General features: G+C 42.6%; 1 protein-coding gene across 1 annotated transcript in view; it reads left to right on the forward strand.

The window, feature by feature from the left end:
- sox6 (SRY-box transcription factor 6) overlaps positions 1-25,497 on the forward strand; it is a 134,752-nt gene that overhangs the window by 101,995 nt on the left and 7,260 nt on the right. Inside the window, exons 9-13 of the mRNA XM_070830491.1 lie at positions 1,593-1,672; positions 10,073-10,222; positions 12,495-12,675; positions 12,939-13,126; positions 23,407-23,512. Coding sequence (XP_070686592.1) covers positions 1,593-1,672; positions 10,073-10,222; positions 12,495-12,675; positions 12,939-13,126; positions 23,407-23,512 — 705 coding nt within the window. The remainder of the gene's footprint in view (positions 1-1,592; positions 1,673-10,072; positions 10,223-12,494; positions 12,676-12,938; positions 13,127-23,406; positions 23,513-25,497) is intronic.

Raw genomic sequence — 25,497 nt, forward strand, 5'->3', positions numbered from 1 at the left:
ACGGCACCACATGAGCAGGGAAATATAGACTGTTGTGACCATGGCGTCACCTGCACTCCCCCCCCCCCTCCCTCCTCTTAGCATTCAAAGTCCAGGCTCTGGGCATGGGACCAGCCTAAAAAAAACAAAACAAAAAAAAAACAACACTGTTTTAAACGTAATTCCCTTTCACCGGTGACGCTAACCTGGCACTGCGCCCATTCTGCTGGAGTCTGGTTCCTCAACACAGACTGTGTCACCCAAGACCCAGACCTTGGAGCCCGAAAACCCCCAGTAGTAGTGGTGTGTTCACTTAGCACATGACCCTCCGCAGGTTTCACATGACATCTAAAGACATCTAGCCATTTATTATTCCCAAATCCTACGTCACAGACAGCACAGAGAGAGAGAGAGGGACAGTGAGAAAACGATACGAAACGGTAGAGGAGTAGAAATAACCACAGCACACCCCCACATATCCAACCCAGCACTATTTGAAACCACTTCTGCTGTGTGATTTTATTTGCTACTAAATGGGGATTGAATTTCCATGGCCTGTATCACATTGTGCTGTGCTGTACAAGATTGCAAAGTGAGGGGAGCGGGCGAGGGCAAAGTGAAAGAGAAGGTATATACATTTACCTTGTCTTGTGGCTTAATGGCACCATATGTTTGTGAGAAGAAGTGACAGGCAGAAGTGGGGTCTGAGCGAAGGCCAAATACCCCCTCCCTCTCCCACTGTGCACCCCACCTCCCCTCCCTCCAGACACATGCTTCAAAACCAACCTCCCCTCTATGAGCGCTGGACTGCCCCGTCTCACTGGGGCTGTTCCGTCCATCTGAACACACATGGTTGAGTGTGTGAAAGCGTCTGGTTCTCAGTTATACACCCCACGGATATCGCTTATACAACAGCCATTTTTATATTCCTGTCTGACAAACGTTGCTGATGGCAGGCCAACAGTAGTGAATAGTAATGAATAGCGGTGCTATTTGGACATCAATTCTTCTTGCTTGATCACAGTGACATGTGAGATAAAAAATGTGTGGGATTTTTTAACCTTGTTATTGTGACTGCACACTTGTCCAAACCAGTTCGCACACAAGTGCTTTTGCTCTGCTGCCAAAGCTATCACTCAGAAACAAACAATGTAGTGTTGAACAATAGCCAGACAAGTCTACAGCTGTATGAACTGCCTGAGAGAACATGCTGGTCCCTTTACATAATTACTAAGTGAATAGCAGGGGAGATATTTAGCATTTATTCTGAACACTCACACACACACCTTGGAAAAAAAAAACCTTGAAAGGGCTCCCAACTTGTTTAACTGTGTAGTAGTTATTGTTGTCATGGTATTTTCCAGGAGGAGCACTGTGCAGGTGGAGGAAGGAGGGAATGGTGTGAAACGTTCCTAAGTAATCCTGCTCGAGTCAAACCAGCTTAGCCTTTTGTTAATGCAGATGTTTGGGCTTGAAGCCGAGGGCTCGTTGCAATGTGCCACATTGCTGTGGCAAAGTAGTGGAGGGCCCAGGATCTGTGTTGGCACTTGCCTGGTCGCTGTGGGCCGACTCATTGTCTGAACCTGTATGCATTGTTGCTCTCTCTCTGACAGGTGATAACTACCCGGTGCAGTTCATTCCATCCACAATGGCAGCTGCAGCAGCGTCAGGACTCAGCCCCCTCCAGCTTCAGGTATGTACAGTACTATGACAAAGAATGCTAGGGACGCCCGCCAAGCCCAGGGCAGAAAGGATGGCTAAGCAGCTGTACGCTAAGTAATGAGCTGAACACTAAATAATCCTGGAGGCCCCCAGCTCACATACGCTTATCACCTTACATATGTAATTTATCCTGTTTTATAGAGGATTTATCCCCACTAGCTCTGCCAGACAGAGGAGTTAGGAAGATAATAGTTATTAGAGGGAATGAGAATCACTTTGGTTGCCTTAATCACCTGCCAGTGAATTCATCAGAAGACAGTTGACTATGTAAGCAAAGAATTTCCTTCCTATTCCTTTTATCTAGCAGACCCACTTTAATATTTCTTTTGTCTCTGTGAGGATAAGAAGAAAGAATGGATGAAAATCTCTTAAGCTAATGGTACACTATACATAGTGAGGCTGAGTAGGGGTTTTGAGGCACAGAAAATGTTGGGATAGGCTCCAAGCCCTACGGGCTCCTCCAGGATTTTTCTCATACAGCATTTAAATAAGCTGAACCCAGGTCAGGGCTTAACCTGAGGCCATAATGTTTAATATAGATAATTATCTGCACTCTATCCTTCAAGCTGTTACTATTATAAATACTACTGTTACCAGGGCTTCTCTCAGCCCGTGCATGATCCTTGTTTCCAAATTGGTGATAATGATGCCCTTGCTAAATTTTTACTGACTTTTATTTACATAAAAAAACATTTAAGTGGCAATGGGAAGCTGACTAACAACCAGATCTATTCAGCTGCAGTGCTGCGCATTGCTTCTCTAATTACCAGTTTCCTTTGCAGTTCTGAGTAATTGTAGATCCATTTGAAACTAGAAATCAGTACTGTTCTTTGGAAACAAAAGAAGGAAACAAAGGATTAAAAAGCATCTCTGCAAACATATGGTTAAGTGGCCACTGCTGCTTTATCAACAACAATGAAAAGTTATTGAAAGTTGTAACATGTGACGCTCGAAAGCAGAAAGAAATATGTCGAGATTAAACAAGAGAGCTCAAGACTGAGGGGGGAACTCTTTGTACACTGATATATGTGGCGTTTGTCCCTCTGAGGCTACCACTATCAGTGTTAACGAGCCTTGGCAAGTTCTAACAATGCATGCAGCTGGCTCTGAAGAGCTGTGCGTCATTATACAGCCATGACAGGAGCTATAAGAAGCATGTAAGTTGTTAAATGAGTCTGCTCATGTTTGAAAACGTGTGTCCGTGAGAGTAAAAGATGGAGGCTGTATAAGTGAATGTGTTCCTGGAGTGTATATGTGTCATGTAGTTTGTGTATCATGGAGAACTCCATTGGAAAGGAGTGGTGGTTCAGACAGGCATGCTGCGTCTATTTATAGCGGTGTATGAGGTCAGATGAGACAGTCATATATCTGAAGGTTGGGGTGAGGAGGGGAGACGGGTCTAGGGTGATTAATTCTGATTATGTATCTAACCCTGGGAATGGGCAAAAACAGTGCCTCCAAGACCATGACTTGGCTGACCTTTACAGAACACAGTAAACAAAAAGAGGTGCATTTTCCATTAATTGAAGTCTGTCAGCCTGTCACATATTCCGCCTGCTGGCTGCTATTTACTCTGCATAGAGACTCCCCTTAAAACAGCAAGGCAAGTCAAACATGCCCTTTTCTACATAGCTGGGATCAACAAACCATGTGACTGCTACCACTTCCTCTACAAAGCACTGGGAGTCTGCTATGATTAAAAACATCATATCAATCCAGACATGGAATTAAGTTTGGATAGTCTCCTTCCTTTTAGAGCAATAATAGCATCAGCACCCTGCTTCTTCTTCTTCAAAATTAAACTATTGAAAAGTATACTCCAGCGCCTATGTGTGTGTTGGGGAGAGGAGTCGTGAGTACAAAAGAAGCAGATAAAATGTTCTTCTCATATACAAAAAAACAAATCACAAGAGAACAGCAAACTAAGAGAGGGGGTTATTCAGTTTGAGTTGAAATTAAATAAAGAGAAATTTTCTAATTAGTGCAGTGAAGTACCTGTGGCTCTACTCCAGATGTGCTAGCGTTCTACTCCTGTAGTAACAAATGTGACGGCTACTAAAATTATTAGTTATGTCTAGTGTTAAAATGATGCTCGTCTGCAAATATTACCTATTAGTAGTTTGTTCTTCATGCATCACCAAGCACAATACTCCACTAACTCTTTAAACTATCCAGAGCTTTTCCAGTTCCACCCCCACGCCCATTCTTCATCTTTCTCACACGCAGACGTACCAAATCCCACACGCACGGCTGAATAGGCTGTCCCCCAATTAAAATATCTCCTCCTGTCAGCTGCATGGCAAGGTATAATTTTCACCAATTGACTCAGTTTAGATTGTGCAATATATGAACCTTAAAAATTATCTTATTGGAAGAATTAATTCCCACAATGCTGCAGAGGTAATGTGATCAGCCATCCAGTCAGATAGGCTAGCCGCTCCGTCAGTCTTAATGTTGGCCGTGCAGCCTCTTCACAATCTCCTCTGTCATAACAGTCTGGGACCCCCACCCACATCCCCCCCATCTCCCACCCCCCACCATTACCCACCTTTTCTCTCTAAGAGAAGAAAACCCAACAAGGTAACAAAGGCTTAGAGCTGATGGATGTAAATGAATCTACCAGGATGCGTTTGAGTGTTGGAGACTGTAATTTGCTTGTCAATACAGGGTGGTAGCATCACTCTGGTGGCTGGCAGTCTGCAAGTGGCTGTCACCAGGCATTGCTGTACCAGAGGGCAATTTCACTCAATGTTTTCCTGACAGATTGGCTCTCGTCCTCAACTCACAGGAGAGGAGGCGGGTAAACTATCCCAGCGCGACATGCCCCTCTTCATTAGTGGCCACACAGAGCCGGGATGAGCCCTGGACCTGCTGGAAACAATGGCTCCATCCCTGCCTGTCCTTCCCTGATTACAACTGACACCTCTCACCGAACAGAGGAAATTGTGCTCAGATTGTGCCCCAATCTGTCCGGACACCTACTATATTCAATTGAGTGATGAGACAAGACCGGAATTTCCCTAATTCCACAAAAGAATTTTCTATTTGGGATGGTACTTAATTTGCTGCTTGTACACTATACCTTGCATCAGTTGCCAAGTGAAAAACAGTTTACTTAAGGTCAATATGAACTTAATATACATCACCTGTCCTTTTTACAGAACCACTAAATAGGAGGAGGACCTTTGAGAAAGTCCTATTTTCTATCATTGGAAGCAGACTTTGGGGTTTAAGCCATTTTAAAGAAAGCATTATTGGATAAAACCAAACATCTGGGTTCTCTGTATGCAGCATCACTGTTAGGGCTAAACAAATAGAAACGCTCTGTTTTCCCTCAGTCAAAGCTCCATTTTCTATCTCTTTCTGCCTCACTATCTTTCTTTTCCAATTTCCCATTCACATTTTAAGCCATCTCTAAGTGTCTTAGTATGTGAATTTCGCTCTGAATTACTCCCATCCTCTTTTTTTTCATTCTGTCAGTGTGTTACTCATGCTCTTTTTTTTCCCCCTGAATTGTCCATGCCCATCACATCCTTATGTTTTACAGTACTGGAAGTCGAGCCACTTGAATTAAGATTCAACGCTGTAATTACCATTCACCACATTTGCTATGGCATCTCTTTAGGCCCATGATAAACCTGGGCCCAGCCTCAGCTCATGCTACTACTGCAAAGATGAAAAGCAGCCCACATGCTCAGCGACAACCCGGACCAGATCTCAAGCAGACAGACACATCTGAAGGAGTACTCAGAGGCTTAGACGACTGGAGTGATAAGAAAGAGTGTTACACAGTCAGGGACAAACAGGAAGAAAGTGGGAGAGCAGCAAACCGCATATTATCTTTTGTTTGGATGTAAATGCCTGTGTAGTACAGATGTGAAGAAACGGCTTCCATCATTAACAAGTGAAGCACTTTTGACTTTGAAAGAGAGAGAGGAGGAGGAGGGCAGAGAAGAGAGAACAGACATACTGTAGAGAGCAGCTGTTTCTGTGTTTATGAGCAGAGGAGCTTGGTCTTTGAAGGTAACCCAGAGCAGTGCAGCAATGCTAGCTGTGTGTGGAAGGCTGGCTAATAGGACGGCTAGGTGAGCAGCTGGATAGAGGCAGTGGTGAACAGAGGGACAGATGGACAGATAGAGTGGATAATGCAGTGAGCTGCACTGAATGGGAGGGCTGGCTCTGGGGCCCCTGGGCCTGGAGAACACACACACACACACACACACACACACACACACACACACACACTTGCACAAGACAGGCTGTGTGTGTGTGTGTGTGTGTGTGCCAGAAAGTGAAACTGATAGAGAAGGACTTAAATATATATATACTGTAGATGTAAGATAGAGAAAGGCAAGAGGAGGGGTTGGAGCAGAGCAGGTTGGGTGCCAGCAGATGAGACAGATGTTGGGCCATACTGGAAAGCATCGGCACAGTGCACCAGGACGCCTTCCTCCACTCCTGACATCTGGGCCTAGCCTGGGTCAGCCTGCCTGGTCGCCCTGGGCAATGAGCCTGTACAAGCCTTGTGGCAAACGGAGCTGGCGCTGTGCTGCCTTTTAAATGGTGTGGTGCACTGAAGCACAGTTAATGCCCTCATATCCAGCCCAGTGCTCAGCGCCCAGGCCAGGCAGAGGTGAATGAGACATTGACAGACAGACACACTCACACACAAAGATACAAGTGCAATTAAGAGAGTGTGGCAGTCATCAGATAACGCTCACTTCATGTAAAATGCTGAGGATATTAATTGGATTTAGGAACTGTTAGGGTTTTAAGTTAATTGGTTTGTCTTTATTTTACATTTTTGCAGGCTCCACTTCGAAATGTGCAATGCACCATCATTGCTGGCAGCAAGAAATCTGACAAGTATCTGCCACTGTAATTTCCAGCACATATGCCATGTTGCAACTCTGCCTTTCTTTAGGAAAAACAAGATGCATATTTGTTTTTCCACAGAAAGTTTCTCTTTATACTACAAGGCTCCAGTGTTTGAAGAAAAAAAAATCCTAGGTGGAAGTTTTGAGTAAATGAATGTTTATCTCATAATTGATGATGTTGTGTATTGTCAGCTTTGTTGTTTTACTAAACAAACAGAGGCTGCCCACCATCAGACTTCTGAGATGTCTAACATCATCAGCAGAGTGTGTAATCTCAGTTTAATGTCGCAGGCAGAAAAGTGAACCTCCCCGTTTAACCTCTGCTGCCTCCAGAGGGCTTGTTTTTAATTACCAGAGGCTAACAGGCTGACCTTGGGCGTGCTGCACTCCCTTTGAATCCATGCTTGCTGAGATCTGCTCCGCTCTACTGGGAAACAGGGACTGATGGGGTCAGAAGGAAGACCTTAGATTTTGTGTTTGTGTGTCTCCTCATTTGTTTGTTGTTTCTGTTTTAAGAGATAGTACAGTTTTTAGGAAAATGGCAAAACCTTTCGAATCACCAAGGAATAAAAAAAAAAAAGCAACAGATACTGTATTGTACTACTAGTAAGTTATACATGCACACTTTTGATTATGCAAAATGACATGAAGTTCATCCTGCCTTCAAACTAAGCGAAAACATACACATATTTCTCTTTTGACAGATTTCTCTTTACACCCACTTTGCAGTCCCATTAGCGATTATGTTCGTCTACCATGCTACAAGCTGTGCCTTAGTGTGCTGCTCTATAGCTTTTCATGAGCAGACATATTATTTGTGTACTGTAAGATGTATTTTTCCCCTCATCAAATAAAGCAAAACAATTAGTGTTAATAAATATGAAAAGAAAGGAAGAGAAAATGAAAAGCAAAGGAATCCCGAGCTCCAGTCTGGCTTTCAACTACTCATCCAATACTCCAGAGTTGGAGCAATGACTTTCAGCTTGACCCTAAATGCCATGAACCTATTGCTGCCCCCACCTGGCAAGGAGATATGAGGAGGCGGCTATTAGATGGTCAACTGGGGAAAGCAGGCAGATGTCTTCTGCTGAGGGAAAGCAGCCTTGGCAGGATGCATCATCCCTCAGCTTTTGACACCGCAATGCCTGTTAATATTAACAACTCCCTGTACTGCACTGTGGTTGTAGTTCCGCACTTAAGTATGTGCTTGGTGTCAAAGGATACTTTTTTAATCCATTGTGAAGTTATTGTCTTTTAATATATTTATTTTTTGTATTTTACCCAAATGTACCGTAATGCCGAGGTTAAAACAGGCAAAAGCCTTAAGACTACACACATTGAGCGCTGAGGTATTTCGTATCTGTCCTTGACCAGTGTATGGTGGGTTAGCACACCTTTCATCTGTCTGTTCCCCTGATTGTATTTATTGTTCTTTGGCTCACGGAGGCACAGTGTTCCTGGTTACAAGGGTAACCACTGCTTCTCACCCCATGGCACTGACCTGCTAATCAGTGCTGAAAGGGGACATCCTGATTGCGTCTAATTTGAGGCAAAGTCTAATTGTGCCGTTTTTCCGGGACAATAAAATTCTACTCACTCAAGGTCAGTGACATACCCGTCGACAGGCCTGTTAGCAAACATCTGTCCAACAGACTCAGACTTGCGTGTAGCCTGGAGTGGCAGGCAGTGAAAGGAGAATCCCTTCTCTCTTTCTCTGTCACAGTTTTTTCTCTCCCCGTCTCTAACCCCCTTCACACACAGACACACTCCGACACACAGAGTACCTTTACCACTGACATTAACTAAGTCTAGCTCAGATGAGAAGAAAATAGAGTTGGGTCTGCTCCTGTGTCCATTCCTGTTGGACACAAAAGACTGTTTGTGAGGGAGGTGGGGGCAGTGCTATCATTGTGGGAACATAATCAGTCTGTCATTTCCGCTACCCATGTGTTGTTGTTATCCCCAGGTCCTCTGGAAGAATGGACCTTTTGTACTGCCGCTTATGTGGCAGCGATAAAGTTTCTTACAGGAGCACATATGTGTTTATATCTGGAGATGTGTGCATGGACATAAAGTGCTTTGTTTGGCTTTAGTCTGCATTAACACTGCTGAAGGTGAGGGCAGTGGGGCCAGGTCACTTTTTCCACATCCACACAAATGCAGTACGTATGTATGTCTGTATGTGGCCAGTTAAACCAGGAAATGAGACAGGCTTTGCTGATTGGCCAGAGGAAGAGAAATTAGATTCTCCCTGACAGCACAATCTGACTGAATAACACAACAAACCATGAGGTTGACTTAGTCTGAGGATAGCTGGCCAGTGGGGGAGTTAAGGGGTGTTATCTGTCTGATGAAGTGAGGTCTAAGGCTACATGGAGTAACACTATTTCGCAGACAGTAGCTCTATTTGACAGACCCCTGCCATTTGCAGCAGGAGACAAAAGCCAATTTCATCACTTACCTGGAGGCCAATCAATACAGACCTGGGGTGGAAAGAAGTCTCAGCAGTGCGGGAGTGCTGGGCTCTGTAGGTACAGAAAAACAAGCACAAAAATAATCATGAAATCAAATCAGTCTGGCATTATTTGTTTCAGGTTTTACTGATAGAAAAAAAAAATAGGCACACAACTTAATGTCAAGACATGAAACTGTAACTTTATCCAGGATAAAGGATGAATAACTATGTCAAAAATCGGATCCAACAGACAATTAGCAGACTGTGGCTCACCAGAATTTTTTTAAATATTTCCAAACCCTCATATCAACGTCTTTAACCGCCCTTTCTAGTATATGCCACATAATCAGCACAGTGGTGGAAATGTAAATTGAGCTTTCAGAGTTCAACCCCGTTACAGGCACAACTGTTATTGAGTGCTTCGCCAGTCATTTGAACCACCCTCTTGTGTGGTAATGTCACCAATAGTTGGACATCTTACTGATTTAACGCCAAGGAAAATATTGGAGATTACATCAGTGTTCTTTGTGCAGGTTTCTAAGCCTTAATAATGCTTGTGTTTAACATATTCTGTGATGGCAATCCAACTGAGGTTGGGTTTCTAACATTGTGGAATGGGACTGTCTCACATGGCTGTATGGAGACAAATCACAGGCCAGAAACTTCAATAGGAAGCTGTGTAGATCTAGAGAAATGAGAGATCTTTGCTAACACACTTGCATCCAGTCGGCAAACTTTTCTCTGTGATGAGTGGAAAATAGGGGCTCCAAGTATTTTGAATGAAAGCCATCTCTGTGTGGTTTTTAAGACTGCTGTCTCTCTCTGGGTTCAGCCTTTGAAATACAGTTAAGACCTTTGATGGAGGTTCTCTGCCAGCCTCATGGAAAGAGAGGAAAGACGTAAAAGAGAGAGAGGGGGAGATGAAGGCAGACACAGAAGCAGAGAGAGTTCTAGGGAGAGGAAAAGACAGAATATAAAACTTTGAATGTTTGCTGGATTTGGATGTTAACGCCTTGCGGGTTTCTCCACCTCCCTACAGCAACTGTATGCCGCCCAGCTTGCCAGCATGCAGGTCTCTCCTGGAGCCAAGATGCCTCCACTCCCCCAGCCCCTCAATGCTAGTGGGCCCATTTCTCCCTCCTCTCTGAAGAATGACAAGAGTTCCTCCAGCCCCATCACTCAAATCAAGGTACAACCCTTAACTCCATCAACCTGCCCACCCACCAGCTCAGGCCTTGAGTGGTACTTGACCTATCCTAGTCTAGTTGGTGTTATCTGAATAAAATAGCATCTATACTTTTCACAGATTCAATGTTACAGCCGGCCGGTGCTGAGCCCAGCCTTTAACAGGCCATCAATCTGTGGGGTTTTAACAAGGCCCTCTCTCTCTTAACCAGAACTCTGTGGACATGGTTGCTATGGCTATGGCTGCTCCAAGCCAGTAATTTGTGGAACACATGGCTTCAAAAAATTTTTTCACAATGAAAAGTTTTTTTCTTCTTTTTTGTGACTGAAATGGAATAAAACCATTACAAATGTGCTGCACAAATGCTGAAAAAAGTGAGGTAAAAAGTAGGATTGATGACTTTTTTTGGCTTGTAAACAAACCAAATGCAGGATGTGTGTTTTCTGCTGCTGTATGGCATGACTCCACGAGACCTCCATGCAGAGGAAAGGCCATATACATCATCCGCACTCACTAAGGCCATAATCACAAACATGCGCCCATTTGGAGTAGTTTAGTTTAATAATATCACAATGGAGAAAGACTATAAATCATGTCTTGAAGTGGTAAGAAGGTACTCTGGCTTCTCTTCACACACACCCACACCCACACCCACACACAATCATTCAGGTCTCCTGCCACCTGGGATTTCCGCTGAAGGATTGCCATCGTTCCGACTCAACAGTGTCATTTCATCACATATGATTCTCTATTTATCAAATTAGATGGGTGGAAGTTAGGCCAGTAGTAACACAACACTAATTCTTGTCAAAATATTACAAATATTGCCAAATATCACAAAATGAAGGACTTTAGATTAAATGAATTATACATAAATGGAAAGCAAACACATACTGGCATCCTCCCATCTGTATCCACAGTCCAATGGAATCAGACAGCCTTTAGTTTTGTTTGTCTGCTTTCAGCTTCACTGCATGACAAACTGTTATTGGCACAGCAATAACAAGGCCTTGGGGCAGTCTATGCTTGAGCCATATGTTTGGACAAGGAGACACTTGGGCTTTGAAAAAGACTGTTAACTACAGCATGCCCTAATCTGATTTAAAAGACTGCTGTATACACAGGGCGATTTATACTGTGCGGAGTGACGCATCTCTTCTGGGATGCGAATGTTTGAGTTGTTTCTATTCAGAATACATTGTATTTAAGCAAAGCCAGTGTGCATGTTGATTTTGGTGTGTCATAGCTTCTTCTAGTATATTTGTATACTTACGGTAATCAAATATTTAACTGTGGATTGGTGATATTTCAAATGATTCAATTCTGATTATATTTTAATTTAATTAAATATAACATTTATTTGAATATTTGTAAAACAATAAAAAGATTAAGTCGGTTTCTTTTAAACAACATCTTTGCACGGTTTGTCAGTAATAACTCATAAAGGTTACTTTGGTTTTATGTGCATTAATCCTCCTGTTAAGAGTTTTTGACCATTTTAAGCAAAGTTGCAAGCTGTAAAATACCTCGCCTGTGCTGTCCATTGTTTATCTGCAGATAGATAAAATATGTTTGGTCCCTGTAGACAAGCTGCTGAGGGTGGCACCTTGGAGAATAATGCTCTTCATCTCACAACAGTAACTGCTCTATAGGCTACAACCTGCACAGATAAAGCACTAAACACATGCATCCTCCTCTGACCTCATCTCAGAACTACACTATTCAGGGTATCAAAGCACATTATAAAACCAAGTATGCACAAATGAGGAATGAAATTAGAAAACAAGTTAATGAAGTAGATAATGTAAGTCGACATCTGATGAATGGAACAGCTGTCTTTGATCACTGGCACCGCCGTTATCTGGTCATTATTTATTCTTCGAACCAGAGTGCAGACAGAGAGCAGGGAGGAGGAGAGGGAGAACAGATGAAGATGTACAGAGAGACAGAATCTGCTTTAATTAGTGTGAACAAAGGCGCTGGGCAACTGTGAGAAAGATCGCAGTGGCACAGCTCCTGAGGTGGGATGGATGAGGAGGAGAGGAGAGGAGAGGAGAGGAGAGGAGAGGAGAGGAGAGGAAAGGAGAGGAGAGGAGAGGAGAGGAAAGGAGAACCAGGGAGGAGGTGTGGGTCAAGACAGGGATCCTATAATTAACCAGGAACAGAGGAGAGCTGTGCTGTCTGGGAATCCTGAACACCCCCAAAAATGGAGGAGAGGGAGGGGGCTGAATATTCACATCTGTCTTCTCTCACACTCCTCTCTCTGCTTCTGTAGGAGGAGGGAACGCAGCCGCTCAACCTGTCTGCTCGGCCAAAGACGACAGATATGATCAAATCCCCCACATCCCCGACACAGAACCTGTTCCTCGGCAGTAAAAGCAGCGCAAACAGTCTCATAAGCAAGGGTGGTATCCCCAGCCCACTCGGAGGAAGCCTGAGCCGGGGCTCATCTTTGGGTAAGACCTCAGAGTGTCTCCACTTCACCAACAACATCACAAACATTCACACAGATTTACTCTGTTCAAACACACATTTACAGTACGCGCTCAGATCCACATTGGAGACCACATTGTAATGTTTTATTGCTGTTTTGGTATTTGATATCTCATAAATAAATGTCTCTCTCAGGATGTTGTGTGAAGCTGTTTCTCTTTTTTGGCCATGTGTGTTCTAGCGGACTAATTTTGCTGTCCAAACTCCCCACTACGTGTGTGTATAGATATTCTGTCCAGCCTAAACTCTACCGCGTTATTCGGGGACCAGGACACAGTGTTGAAGGCCATCCAGGAGGCTCGGAAAATGAGGGAGCAGATCCAGAGGGAACAGCTGCAACATCACCAGCAGGGCATGGAGGCAAAGCTGTCCTCCCTGGCTTCAGTGGGCCTTAACAACTGCAGAGCTGACAAGGTAAGGACTACCATCATACTATCTCTGTTTTATCCCTGATACAGGTTCTTCTCTATTACAAGCTTTTTCCATGAAGCAAAAAACAAGCAGTTGACCACATAGAGTGTTCGGGTCTCTCTGTCAGTAGTGGAGGAAAGAAACTATGAAAGAAAGTAGAACACGGTGATTTTTTATATAGCAGTAATTCTTAAGACTTTCTTTAATCCATGTCCAGGGTGGTCGTATTGATAAGAGCTGGCATAGTTCGCTGTGTACATGTGTGTTTACTCAAATTAGTACGAATATGTTTGTGTGTGTGTGTTTAGAGGGTTTGGTGTTGTTGATGTTGGTGTGAGGGCCGTGACAGGCCATGGCGGTGCCCAGTGTGGGTTAAGAAGACTCTGAAGTCTCTGCCCAATTAAAGCAGACTTGCAACCCTCTCCGTCCCCTGACATGGGATGGGGCTGCTTTGTACCAGGAGCACACACTCCCAGGGATTCCCTTTAAAAATATCTTCAATCGATGAGTCAATCAAGGAGAGAAAAAAGCTGTCCTCCTCTCTTCAGCTTGATGCCATGTTGCCAGTTGGCTGTGAGGAGCAGGCAGGAACTGGGAGCGATGCTCATTAATATTTCAGCACCTGACACTTTCAACCAACAGCCTCAACTAGGTCAATGTATATGTAAAAAAGTCAATGAATATCTATTTTGATTTCCCTCTAATTTGGTGTTTGGAAGAGATCACTGTCTATGCAGGTGGCAATCAACTATGCTCTTACTGAAGTGAAGCAAATAAATTGGTGCAGCCCACAGAGAGGACAGAGACAGAGCTTCCCCTTTAGGCCTTACTAACCTGAACAAAAAAGAATCCATCCATAGTTTTATTTTTCTCCTAGAACAGTTCTCACAAAGGTACCATGTGACAATGTCTCCCAGATTTCAACTGGCAAACAGCCATTATTTTGCACAAAATTGAATTGTAAGCTTTGTTTTACTTTGTTTAGTTACAGCAGAGCATGTGAAGCTTTTAGCAAAAGTATGCAAGCACCCTTTTTTCAGTCTCAGTCACACGAGCTGGTACAGCTGGCTTCCTGTCTCCCAACTAAGGTGAGGCTGTGGTCAACCAAGCAGCCGAATGTGCCATGACATGAAAGCAGCAACTGAACAATGCCCGTGAAGAGCCATTTTCAACAGGCGGCACACACCTACAGCTACATTGTCCTTAGCAGGTAGAGCTTAACGCCTTTTATGCTCCCTGCTTAGTCTTTTGTAGGATTTAGTTTTTGGACTTGTCTGTTCAACCCATGTTACGGCAATCATCTCAGACGAGGAGAATGCTCTTTCTCTTTATTGTTGTTTCTCCTCTTTTTCTAAAGAATTCTTCAGCTTGAAATAGTCGGTCACTCCTCACCTGTAATCTACCTTTTTGTCTGAGTTTGCCACCTAAGGAGAGAGAGTGTGTTTTTAAGAAAGAAAGAAAGACAGAAAAGAGAGAGAGAGAGAGAGAGAGAGACTGACTGTCTGTTGGAGGAACAGGATAAGTGAATGTGAAATAATGATAAAAGCCCCATAATTTTAAATACTATTTGAGAAACAGCAATAGGATCATAGTATTGACAACACAAAAATGAAATACTTAATAACAATTAGAGTAAGCTCAGGTGGAAAATGTGCACACATGCCTGCATGTTTCTTGCATAGACATCTAATATCAATAATTGAAAGCACCACCTCAGGTAATGTGCATCTGTTTTCATTCATTTCAACACCATTTATTGTCTTGTTGAATGACACCTCAACCGAGCTAGTGCTCGACTCTCTGGCTCGTGCAAATCATAGTGAGATATTGTCACCTCTTAGTTTCAGTGACACTGGCCCTATTAGGATGGTGTGAAATGAGAGGCACGCTTTATCAAGTCAGCTAAAAGAATTGCCCGATCATCTTCATCCTTTGGCTGCAATAAAGAACAGTGGGTTGTAATTCAGCGGTGAAATGAGAGGGAAGGAGAGGGAGTCTTTTGCTGATACAAGCCAACTAACTAGAAAGGTTTGAATGCCCCAGATAAAAGCTTTCACTTTGGTCAGTTTCAGAATATTAATATTTCACGAAAGCACCACACCTGACATAAATATGGTGTGGTCTTTAATAGCTCCCCTCCCAGTCTCTTGTTTGGAAGTTTATCATAGTGAGAGCTTACATGAGGAATATTCTGGAAAGGTAACATAAAGGGGATTAAGGAGAGGTTAAGATCATCCAGTGTGGCTGTTAGAAGGGATATTAAATATTGATTTATCCCACTGTAATGACCGGCCAGAGGAGTGGGTCTAAGTGCTGCTTACAGATGGATCAATTCATCTTTTCATACAAAGTGTGTCTGAACAGTACAATGCATTCCTCTGTAACCTTTATCACCAGGACACTCTCGCTCTCCTTCTCCCTCTCTCTCCCCCTCTCTTTCTCTCTCTCTCTCTCTCCCTCATTGCCTGGCTATTGACCTAGGAGAACACGGTGTAGACCAGACTCTCTGTTCAACAGTATACAAGCCTTTAACCTGAGGACATGTAAAATATTCATGCTTTACAGGAACGGATTTTCTTGCTTGTCTTTTTATTTGTCTGTTTCTACTATATCCCATCAGTACAATAAAACCTTTTACAACCCTTCTACAATTTACCTTTTTGAAATATTTATCTAAAGGTATTATTGTCTGCAGAGGGCAATTACTTTGTTCCATTATTTACCGTTTCTTCCTCACCCAGTGGAAGCTTTTACCTAGAATGCGCCAGCATGCCTACAGTCAAATACAGTACATATGAATCCATTTGTAACCATTTGAATTGTTTCCCTCTATTATGCACTGTAGCTATATCTGGACATGCTGTTTTTCAGGGTCACGGGTGAATAAATATCAAGTATCTGTATCTGTGTGTTTTCACTCAGATGGTCCATGCAGACACTCAACCATGTTAGCATCTTGTCATCGACATTTATGGCCTTCTGAAATATATGGCCAGGAGATCAGAGATGTAGTATTTCCTGGTAATAAATATTCGCTGGCTCAGCTATTTTCAGAGAAATTTAAACAATGTACTGTACAATTGTTCAAAAACCTAAAAGTAAAAATTAACTAACTTAGGAAAAAAATGTTGCCCCTTAGCCCCTGTCACCCAATGGTCGTGTACATCTTGTACAAGTTTTACTGTAAATGTTGCCAGCCATAATAAGCAGCAAAAGTCAGAGTTAATATTAAACAGCTCAGTCCTTTATCTATCTGATCAATACAGAATTGGTCAGGTGTAGCCAGAACACAAAATAGATGCCACTAGACCTTGTTGGAGACATTAATATTATACTTGTCTGTAAACTCCAAGTCGCTTATAAATGAGTACCTTAATTCCTTTTATTCAGAAACTGCAGTCAAATAGCAGAGCGTTGATAGAATTTTATACTACTGCCTCTGTGACAAAAGGAGGTGCAAAAAGTGGTTTCACATAATATTTCAAACTTCCAGCCTTCATCTGTCCTGAACATGTATTACGAAGCAACTGACTGAGGTGGTTTCCTGTGTGACTGGTCTGAAAGCACACCAAGCAGAGAAAAAGAGATAAGTCTTATCCCATTTTGTGCCACTGATAGACAGTCCATCTGGCCCAAATCTGCAGTTTATTGTCCCCAGGCCATTAGCCAAGCCTTGTTGAACTCTGTAGGTATGACAGATTTCTACACTGATGCATCAGTTTCTCCTACTTTAGTTCCGACACACTTTATATGTGATGCCCTGGAGGTTATGTGAGATAAAATATATTCTTCTGCTGACATGTCCCTAACTGGAATCAAAAGGTGAAAGGCCAGTGTATTAACCTATTGAACTGCCCTTTTCTGCCCTGCAACACCTCCTATCCTCAGTATTGATGACTACAATTGTCCATTTCCCATGTCCCAAAGCTCAGCCTGTAAATATTCAAATGGAGCTTACACTGGTGCTCCACAAAATCCAGACTCCTAACCTATTGGTTATAATGGTTACACTGTTCCCTCCTGTGAGCATGTGTGTGATTTTGTGTTTGTGCGTGCATACATGTGCATGCACGTGTGTGTGTGTATGTGATGCCAGGGTTCTATTCAGGCAAAGCCTTCACAAAGACTTTGAATATAATCTTGTCTGGTCTGCAGCCCTGGAAGCAATTTTCTGCTCCTTTTCGACTGCTGTCTTGGAAATTGCAAACCAAGGCGTTTTGGCTGCAATGTAAATCCTTGGCATACAAGGGTTTGCCCATCCAAATTAGATTATGCTCAGCTCCCAGACACTGGCTGTAGCCAGCAAGTGCTATTGTGAAGATTGCTTACATTAATGCTTTGTCCAATTGTTCATGTTTGCCAAAAGAATAAAAATAATGTATGACTTTGGATAATATGTGCCTGTGCTGTGTGTGTGTGTGTGTGTGTGTGTCTGCAGGCTGCTTTCCCAGGTCAGGTCTTTTGCTCTGTCCGCCTCTTCCCCAGAAAGACATCAACACTGCATCTTGGTTGGGCCATTTGGCTGTGGTGGCTCCATTATTTTCTGCAGTTGTCATTTTACATGGTGAATTTCTGGCCTGCAGCAGTTGCTCAGAAATGCTGCTGGCCCCCGTGGCTAAGACCTGTGATACCACACTCACCACAAGGCACATTCAACAAAGGATGAGGAAAGAATAGGCCACAAAGGACCATTTATAGTCTATGGTATTGTTGCAGTAGACACATAATGGCTCCAGTGTCCAACAAGTCTTGAGGTTTTGTCCATATGTGAAAGAGGTTTGCAGCAGTTTCTAATATCCTGCTGTTTGCAACCTGGAGTGTTTGATAAGGCACTAGATTTCAGCCCAACTTAACATTCCCTGGAGGACCCACTGAACAGTTCTGGATCATTGAGGACTGGAAACCCGTAAAAGTACATGATGTCAACACAAACTATTTCAGCAGTGAAGTGGAGAAGAACATAACACAACACTGTGTCAGGAATCTTTCACAGCGCTGAGAAGATTCTATATTACACACTCCTAAAAGTATGAAACATCCAAGTGTTATTGAAAACAACACACATTTGCCATATTTTGCGTTTCACAAAATATGTGTAACGTATTAGAAATGATCACACAATGTCCCAAAGTAGACACGGAGATGTAGACTAAAAGCACATTTTAATTCGACACTGAAGGGTCACATTTTGTGGGTTTGACTCGTGTTCCCTCCCAACAAAAAATAACTCCCCTTGAATAATGATAGCATATTCTTTTATTAAAAACAAACAATAAACATTAAACTGGCACAAAGCCCAGATTAAGGTTACCTCACCATTTTTTTAACATAGTTTGGGCTCCTTAATTTAATTAAAGGCCTTGCCTCCCTCTGTTTTAAACAAATGAGGTGATGCCCTGGCAGTACAAATGGGACTGGAATAGCTGGCCATCTCTGCGCTGTGTGATGTCGAGGATACTATAGCACAGATGCCAGTCTTTTGTGGCTGCTACTGTTGACTCTGCTGCTGCCTGCATTAGCCTTAGCAAAGGGAGAGCTCTGGGTATAAAGACAGCAACAGTCTGCATGAAAGGAACTGTGGGTTTACCGCATGGCTGGATGTACTTAACATTTAAATGGTTCAAAACTAGCAAAAACTACTGGAAAGCTGTAGACTTATATATAACATTGCAACTGTTTACAATAAAAATACAAAACAGATGAGGCGCTGAAGCCATGTTAAAGTGCAGTCTTTGTCTCCAAGAGGGCTGGAACAGATTGGTGGGGGGGGTTTAGTGTGAGACCCTTAGAGAGAAGACTCTGAGGGCCACAGACCACACTGATGACTGACACTTGATACACAAAGCCTTGTATTGTGGTCAGAGAGCCATTGCCTTCAACTTGCCACATACCAGGTGTGTGATATAACCAGAGCCAGTTCAGCACATTATCAAACATAAGTGGCTGTTTAGGGTCCTGCAGCTGCTAAAGGTTCCAATCATGATCAATTTTAACCATATGCAATCATATACTTTCCACTGTGAAGGAGACGGGGAGGGGATTTTACCAATAGTTTGGAGATCTTGGATAGTGAAGCAGTCACTGATGTGAAATTTCACAGAAAAAGGCTAAACATGCAATTTATTGGGTATACAGTACATACGTGTATGGCCAAAAAATAACCAGACTATTATATGACTGTAAATTGGCAACTGGTAATTTCTGGAAGGAATTAAATGTCATGCCTGCCAGCTGCTTGAAAAAAAAAGGAAGCAATTTTCTCTTTAAATAATCATTCTGATGTCAAAATGTTTTGGCGAGAAAATATGCCAACTTAATCTGTGCTTGGATCATCTGGTTTACCTTATTCCTTTTTCAACACGGAGGTACATTATTTTCTTCTCAAAATCGACTAAAAAGCATAATTGGTTAACTAATACCAATTATGACAAGTAATTATCATTCATTTATGTATTAAATGATACATTAGAATAGAACAAAATAAACTTAAGTAGGTTTTGGACCTAGCCCAAAGTCTAGTAATATGGAATACAACAAGACCTGCTTTGTGTACTTTGATCGAGGTATTAACAACAGTGGAAGTGAGGAGAAGCATGTCCAAACCTCTCTCTCCAAGACTGGTGCAGTTAAACCTCTCTTCGCCTTGGCAATATTTCATTAAATCAACAGCATAGTCACTACCAAACACCATGCGTTGTGTTGTTTTAATTAGTGTATCAATTTCTTATGATTAATGAAAGCTTTAAAACCATTTAGACAATTTTATTTCACATCTAAAACTGACTCAAGAAGACATCTCTAAAAAATAAAAATAAAACCTGCACGCCGTCCTTCACCACAGTCTACCTTATTCCTCTGTTTATTTTTCTTTCATCTGTATTTGAACAATCTGAGGGCATATGGTTTTGCCTATAGCCTAGAGCTATTTACAAAGGAGAGAGTGAAGGAGTGTCAGGATTGGCAATCTGTTGCCTAAATATAGGGCAGGAGTAGGCACAATGCATAGGGCTGTCCGCCACCCGCCTCTGCCCAGAAATACACCCTGTGGGCAGAGCAGCAGGCCTCCAGCACATGTTCTGTGGCCGGCCAGATTAAAGCTCTCTTTACAACATTGACAAGGGCCCTTTTGGGTTTCCTCGCCCAAGAAGTTGCACAGACTTTGCTATCTATCTATCCTCTTTTTTACTTCTCTGTCTTCCTCAGTAACTCATGACTTCATTGGAGTGGTTCATGACTTCACGGGGCAGCCATGTGCAACTGAACAAAGAGCATCCGTTACCAAACTTTAAAAGACAAAAGACTACACAGGCAGGGCAGATGAGATTATTGTGGGTGGCAGTTTTCCACTACAGTCAGAGCGCATTGCTATAATTTTAGTTGTGGGGTGGAGAGCTACATGCTGAAGTCATTTGAGGGAGGGACCGCTTGCTTGCCAGCAGTCGTGGTCAGAACAGGAGGGGAATAATGTGTACTGTTACATCTTTTGTTTCCTGTCTCTTTATCTTCACGTCGTCACAGCAGCGTTCATTTTCTGTATATTTTTGTGTTGAAAGTCTTTTATCATTCCCTTGCACCACACATTATAAATACCTTTTTATATCAGCCATATACTACTCCCTCTCCTTTCCTGGCAGGATGGCCAGCCTCTCTAGATACTGCATGTCCTTTGCTACTTCTCTGTGTCAGAGTGATCAGTAAAAATTTAATGACACTATAAAATAATAAAAGTGCCATTAATTTATCACAGCACTTGATGCGTGGGCAGTATAGAAGCATTAGTTCACTGAATATTTTCAAGCCTTAAAACAAAACCCTGGTGCTGTGCAGATAATTTATGGCCCTAATTTCAACTATAATTCTAATTCACAGATATAAATTACCAAACCTATAACTAATAAGTATATTAAGCTCAGTATATAAAATTTTATGAAAATTTGTAGTACCAAATTGCAAAGATAGTCTGAATTTAATTAGCATAGCTAACACAAGGAAGTGCGAGCAACTACCCCTTTATATCAAATGTAAAATGCTGGCTCATACAAAGTATGTTTGTTTTCTATATAACCACCATGAAAAAAACCATGTGATCCTTTTTATGTCAAATGAAGTGAAGTTCACAAAGAATCCTCCAATAAGAGCCTCATTCAGCCTTTCCCCAAGCTATCTAATGTGCTGATGTTCACTAATCATATGACTTTGTGCGGTGGAGAAAGAAGTTCAACACCAAGCTTGTTATTAATTAAATTCATTGATGGATGGCCCCTGTTCTGTCTCCTTCTCAGCGCAACATGATGCTTAATGATCATGAGTTTATAAAAGGACTTGATTGATCAGGAGGGACCAGCGAAGCGCAGAAGAGGGACGAGATGACTACTTTATTACAGACGTACAGTACCCATGAACGCTGTGTCTTCCTAGTGGACTGTCCAAGCAGCGTCTGAAGCAGCACCATTGCCCATCCAGATAATCACACATCAGTCACTTTGTCATTGGGCTGCTAGCTTCTTTCATTAAGAGCAATAATGTGTTTGGGTGATGAATACGGCTCTGTGAGCGCGTGCATGCTCGCGTACGTGTTGCTTAACGCAGAATGTGACACTGAGAAAGGCACCATACTCCATCTTCTCTTTACAAAGTGTCCTCTTGCCCAGCAGGGACCAACACATATGTCATAATTAGAAAACACTTAAGTAAGCAAAGGGCTGTCAGATAGACAGGCTCTAATCACTGGCCATAAGCAGGTAGTGGTTAATTGTATATCAGAATCACTCAGCTGGCCATAAATAATGACTGCTCCTTCAAGTATGATGGTAAATTGCAGTGCTCTTTCTGTCTCAAGCAGTCCTTTCTTTTGAGGAATAGTTCTTGAATAAATAAAAGCATGGGGAAAATCAAAATACTGTGAAAGGCCTCAAATGGACTTGAACTGTCTTCATCATTCATCTTGTCATCTTTTTTTTTTTTTTCAAACCTCAAGAAAAACTATTATACAAAAGGAAAAATATATTAGACATATCTATTTTTCAAAAATGTGCTGTAATTACTGGTGCCTATTGTTGCCAGCGTTTTATTTGTCAGGTAAAGAAAAGAAAAATAAATTCATCTGTAAAAGTAAATATTTTCACTTACAACAGTTAGGGCTGCTTAATTTTTTAACACCTTCTCATATTAGTGGAAGAAAAACTTCCCTGTGGGGGAAAAGTGAAAAAACAACAAAATGCTGCCAAGCACTACAAAGAAGGGGCTAAAAGATTAATGTGTGTGCTGGTGTCGGTGTGTGTGGCAGGGGAGCTGTTAGTATTGTGTTGGGACTTTACCTGAGAATCTGCTCAGACTGCATGTGATAGGCATGTTGAGAAAAGAAAGAGACAGAGGTCAATGCAGACAGTACATCTTTGGCAGAGATTGAATGGTCACCCTGGGAGTAAAACAAATGCTTTTTTTTTCTGAATGGTGGCAACATGCCTGCTTTTAGTGTCATCCAGGCGAAACCTAGGGGGGAGAGATTATTTGTATCATGCAGAGTCAAAGTGTCCATCTCCTAGTTGAGTCTTTAGAGAGGAAGACAGCCCTTTGCTAATGCCCTGTGTATTCACTGAGGAAGTAGGTCATTCAACAATGGAGCCAGCAGCAGTCGGCACTCTCCCCTTGCATAATACATTAAGTGTAATGTGCAGCAACTATTCAGAGGCCCCCCGAAAGCTGTTATTTTATTCTGTAAATGCACACGGACATGACATTTAATATTGTCACGGAGCGCTGAATGACAGGGTTTCATTGTGCGTCAAGTACAACATGATGCCAAGTTTAATCTGAGCACAAAGCGACATGACAAACGGGAAAACACGGTGTGTTCTCCAAAGCATGAACTCTGAATAAATGATGGGCGCTGAGCTCTGGGCGCTGTAGACTGGAAGGGAGGATGTAAGGAGAAGATTACAGAGGAAAATCTGAGCACTGCAAAGAGGGCCACGGCCCCATTGTGTGCTTCGGATCACAAAGTATCCTTCTGTAAATCTATTTACAGCACCCCTGGCCCTCACTGTCTCTCTGCCTCCTGTCATCCATTATAGCAGCTGCTGAATAGAGAGATGAGAGAGGAAAAAGCTACATCTAGCTCATGTCAAAAGAGCAGCTCTTCAAAAGAACCTCCATTTATCAAAGACACTTTTTTTTCTTTTCAAAATTTCAGATTCCTGATGGGGTTATTTTTACAATTCTATCACTGTAAAGACGTGTGTATGTGCTTGTTCGTGTACCTGACTGTTTGTATTTCCCTGTAGGAAAGGGGGCACTTTGAGGGCATCGGGCACCACCTTGGCAAGTTGGGTGAGGAAGGAAAGATCGGCCACAGAGTTATTGACCTCACCAGGCCAGAGGATCTAGATGGTAAGATCATTTTTGACTTTTTTGTTCTTTTATCACACATATTTGGAATTGACTGCAAGTACATCAGATGACTTTCCTTTCTGTGTCCTTATAATGCATGCACAGATTCACTAAAAGTTACAGTGAATTCTCTACTTAAGAGTTAACAATGTTGAGTGGGTTCCTTATACACTCTAGACTAATTCTATACTTTGGAAGCAAATGGGGTCGTGATGGCTGATGAAGTCTGCTACTGCGTGTAGCTATGCGTCTCAGTTTCAGCGAGGTTTGGAAGGGTGTGTGCAAAAATGTGTGCGTGTGTGAAAGGGAGATGTGGGGGTTGGGGTGAATGCCGTTTGAAATGAGCCATGGCTCTGAGGTTTTCACAGGTAGGTGAGCAGAGGACAAGGGTGCCTGAGGACAAAGCTGGCTTTTTTCCAAGCTCGGCTCCTGTTGCTGTTGTGCTTGTTTGAGGTCCTGGGCACAGGGGTGTAAATTCGGGTTGCACCACTATGACAAAGCGTCATCTCCCTTTGTGGCACTGGCTCCTACACAGGAGCAACGACTACCTCAGTGCACCACTGTGTGTCCGACATAAATATTTGTGGCAGTTTCCATGGCACTTCAGAGCCAGAGCAAAGAGGAAAATGGTTCTGACTCATCTTTGATGCCTCAAAGAGTCTCGGGCAGAGGGATAGATATTTCTCAGGACAATGTAACCCATCAACATCTTTTAATAGCATCTTAGACACATTTCCCATAATTTTTTAGAAAGAAATGCTCTTGCATAATTGGTTCACATAGACTTCTACAAAAATATGTTTTTCACTTCCCATAAAAAAAAAAGTGTTTACCAACTGCAAAGCAAATGTCTTATTTTGATCATGTCTAGTTTCACATCACACCCAATCGTAAGGATGAGAATTAGAAGTGCATTTAGTGGATTCATTGACATGTTTCCCATGTGAGCCACAGCAGCAGATCCCATCCCACCCGTCTGACTCCTCGGACAGATGTGCTTCCAGTGCTCATTCTCACAGCGGGAACCTTCCCTCTGTGGCTACTGTGGAGTCGGGACCGAAACAGAGCGCACACCAGGGCAGTTGTGTCCTTTTAAGTCCTGCACAGGGCCGAGGGAAAGGCTTGCGCCAGACGCCTCACATCAGTGTTCCCAGCGGGCTATGGATTAGGAGCAAGCAGAGGTTAGAGGAGAGGAGAGGTCCTCTTCCCAGGGGGAAATGGCTGGGAGCCAAGACAGTACACATAACCGAAAGCACACAGTTACCATTTCATCTCTTCCACCACAAATATATCTGTCTGTCTCTTTCAGCTTCACCAACAGCAAAACACATACGGTTGAACGATGTGAAGCAGGGTTTTATGATGTGAACCACAAAGTGGTTCTCCTCTGAGAACTTGTTTACTTTTGAAACCCTTGTTTTGAGGATTTTCTACTCCCTGAAGCAATCAAAGCTCGACTCCCCAGCCTACCTTGATATATAGAAATAAACAGTATTCTAATTGCAGTCTATTTGTGCTCTGTTAAATAACTTAAAAGTCGTGCTCTACAGGTCAAAGATCGTGCAGGCGTCAGGGTTAAAACCAGGTTAAAGTTTGTTTTACTGTGAAGTAAAACAAACTTTAAAACAATATTAAATTTGTTTAAATATAAAGATTCAATTTCCACATGTAGTTAGTCATTTTTTCTTGTGTTTACCTTTCAACCATACAAAGGCCCAGTTCGAATCCAGACATCTGAATGCCTTTTTACCTGCAAATTTCCAAATCAGTGCTCCCCAAATACTTCTGAAATATTTGAAAGCCATAAATGTAATTCATTTCAGGGACCATTTTAGTGCAAAAGGGGGGGAGGGGAATTTAATTTGGAATCTCCTCTGCATTTCATCACATTTTTCCTCAACTAGTTCATAACACACTGCATATACTTCGGTTGTTTCCTGAAAAGGAAAATTACTGGGCGTACCTCCCAACCCTTACATGGGGTG

Source organism: Pempheris klunzingeri, chromosome 1, assembly GCF_042242105.1.
Source record: "Pempheris klunzingeri isolate RE-2024b chromosome 1, fPemKlu1.hap1, whole genome shotgun sequence".
NCBI lineage: Eukaryota > Metazoa > Chordata > Actinopteri > Acropomatiformes > Pempheridae > Pempheris > Pempheris klunzingeri.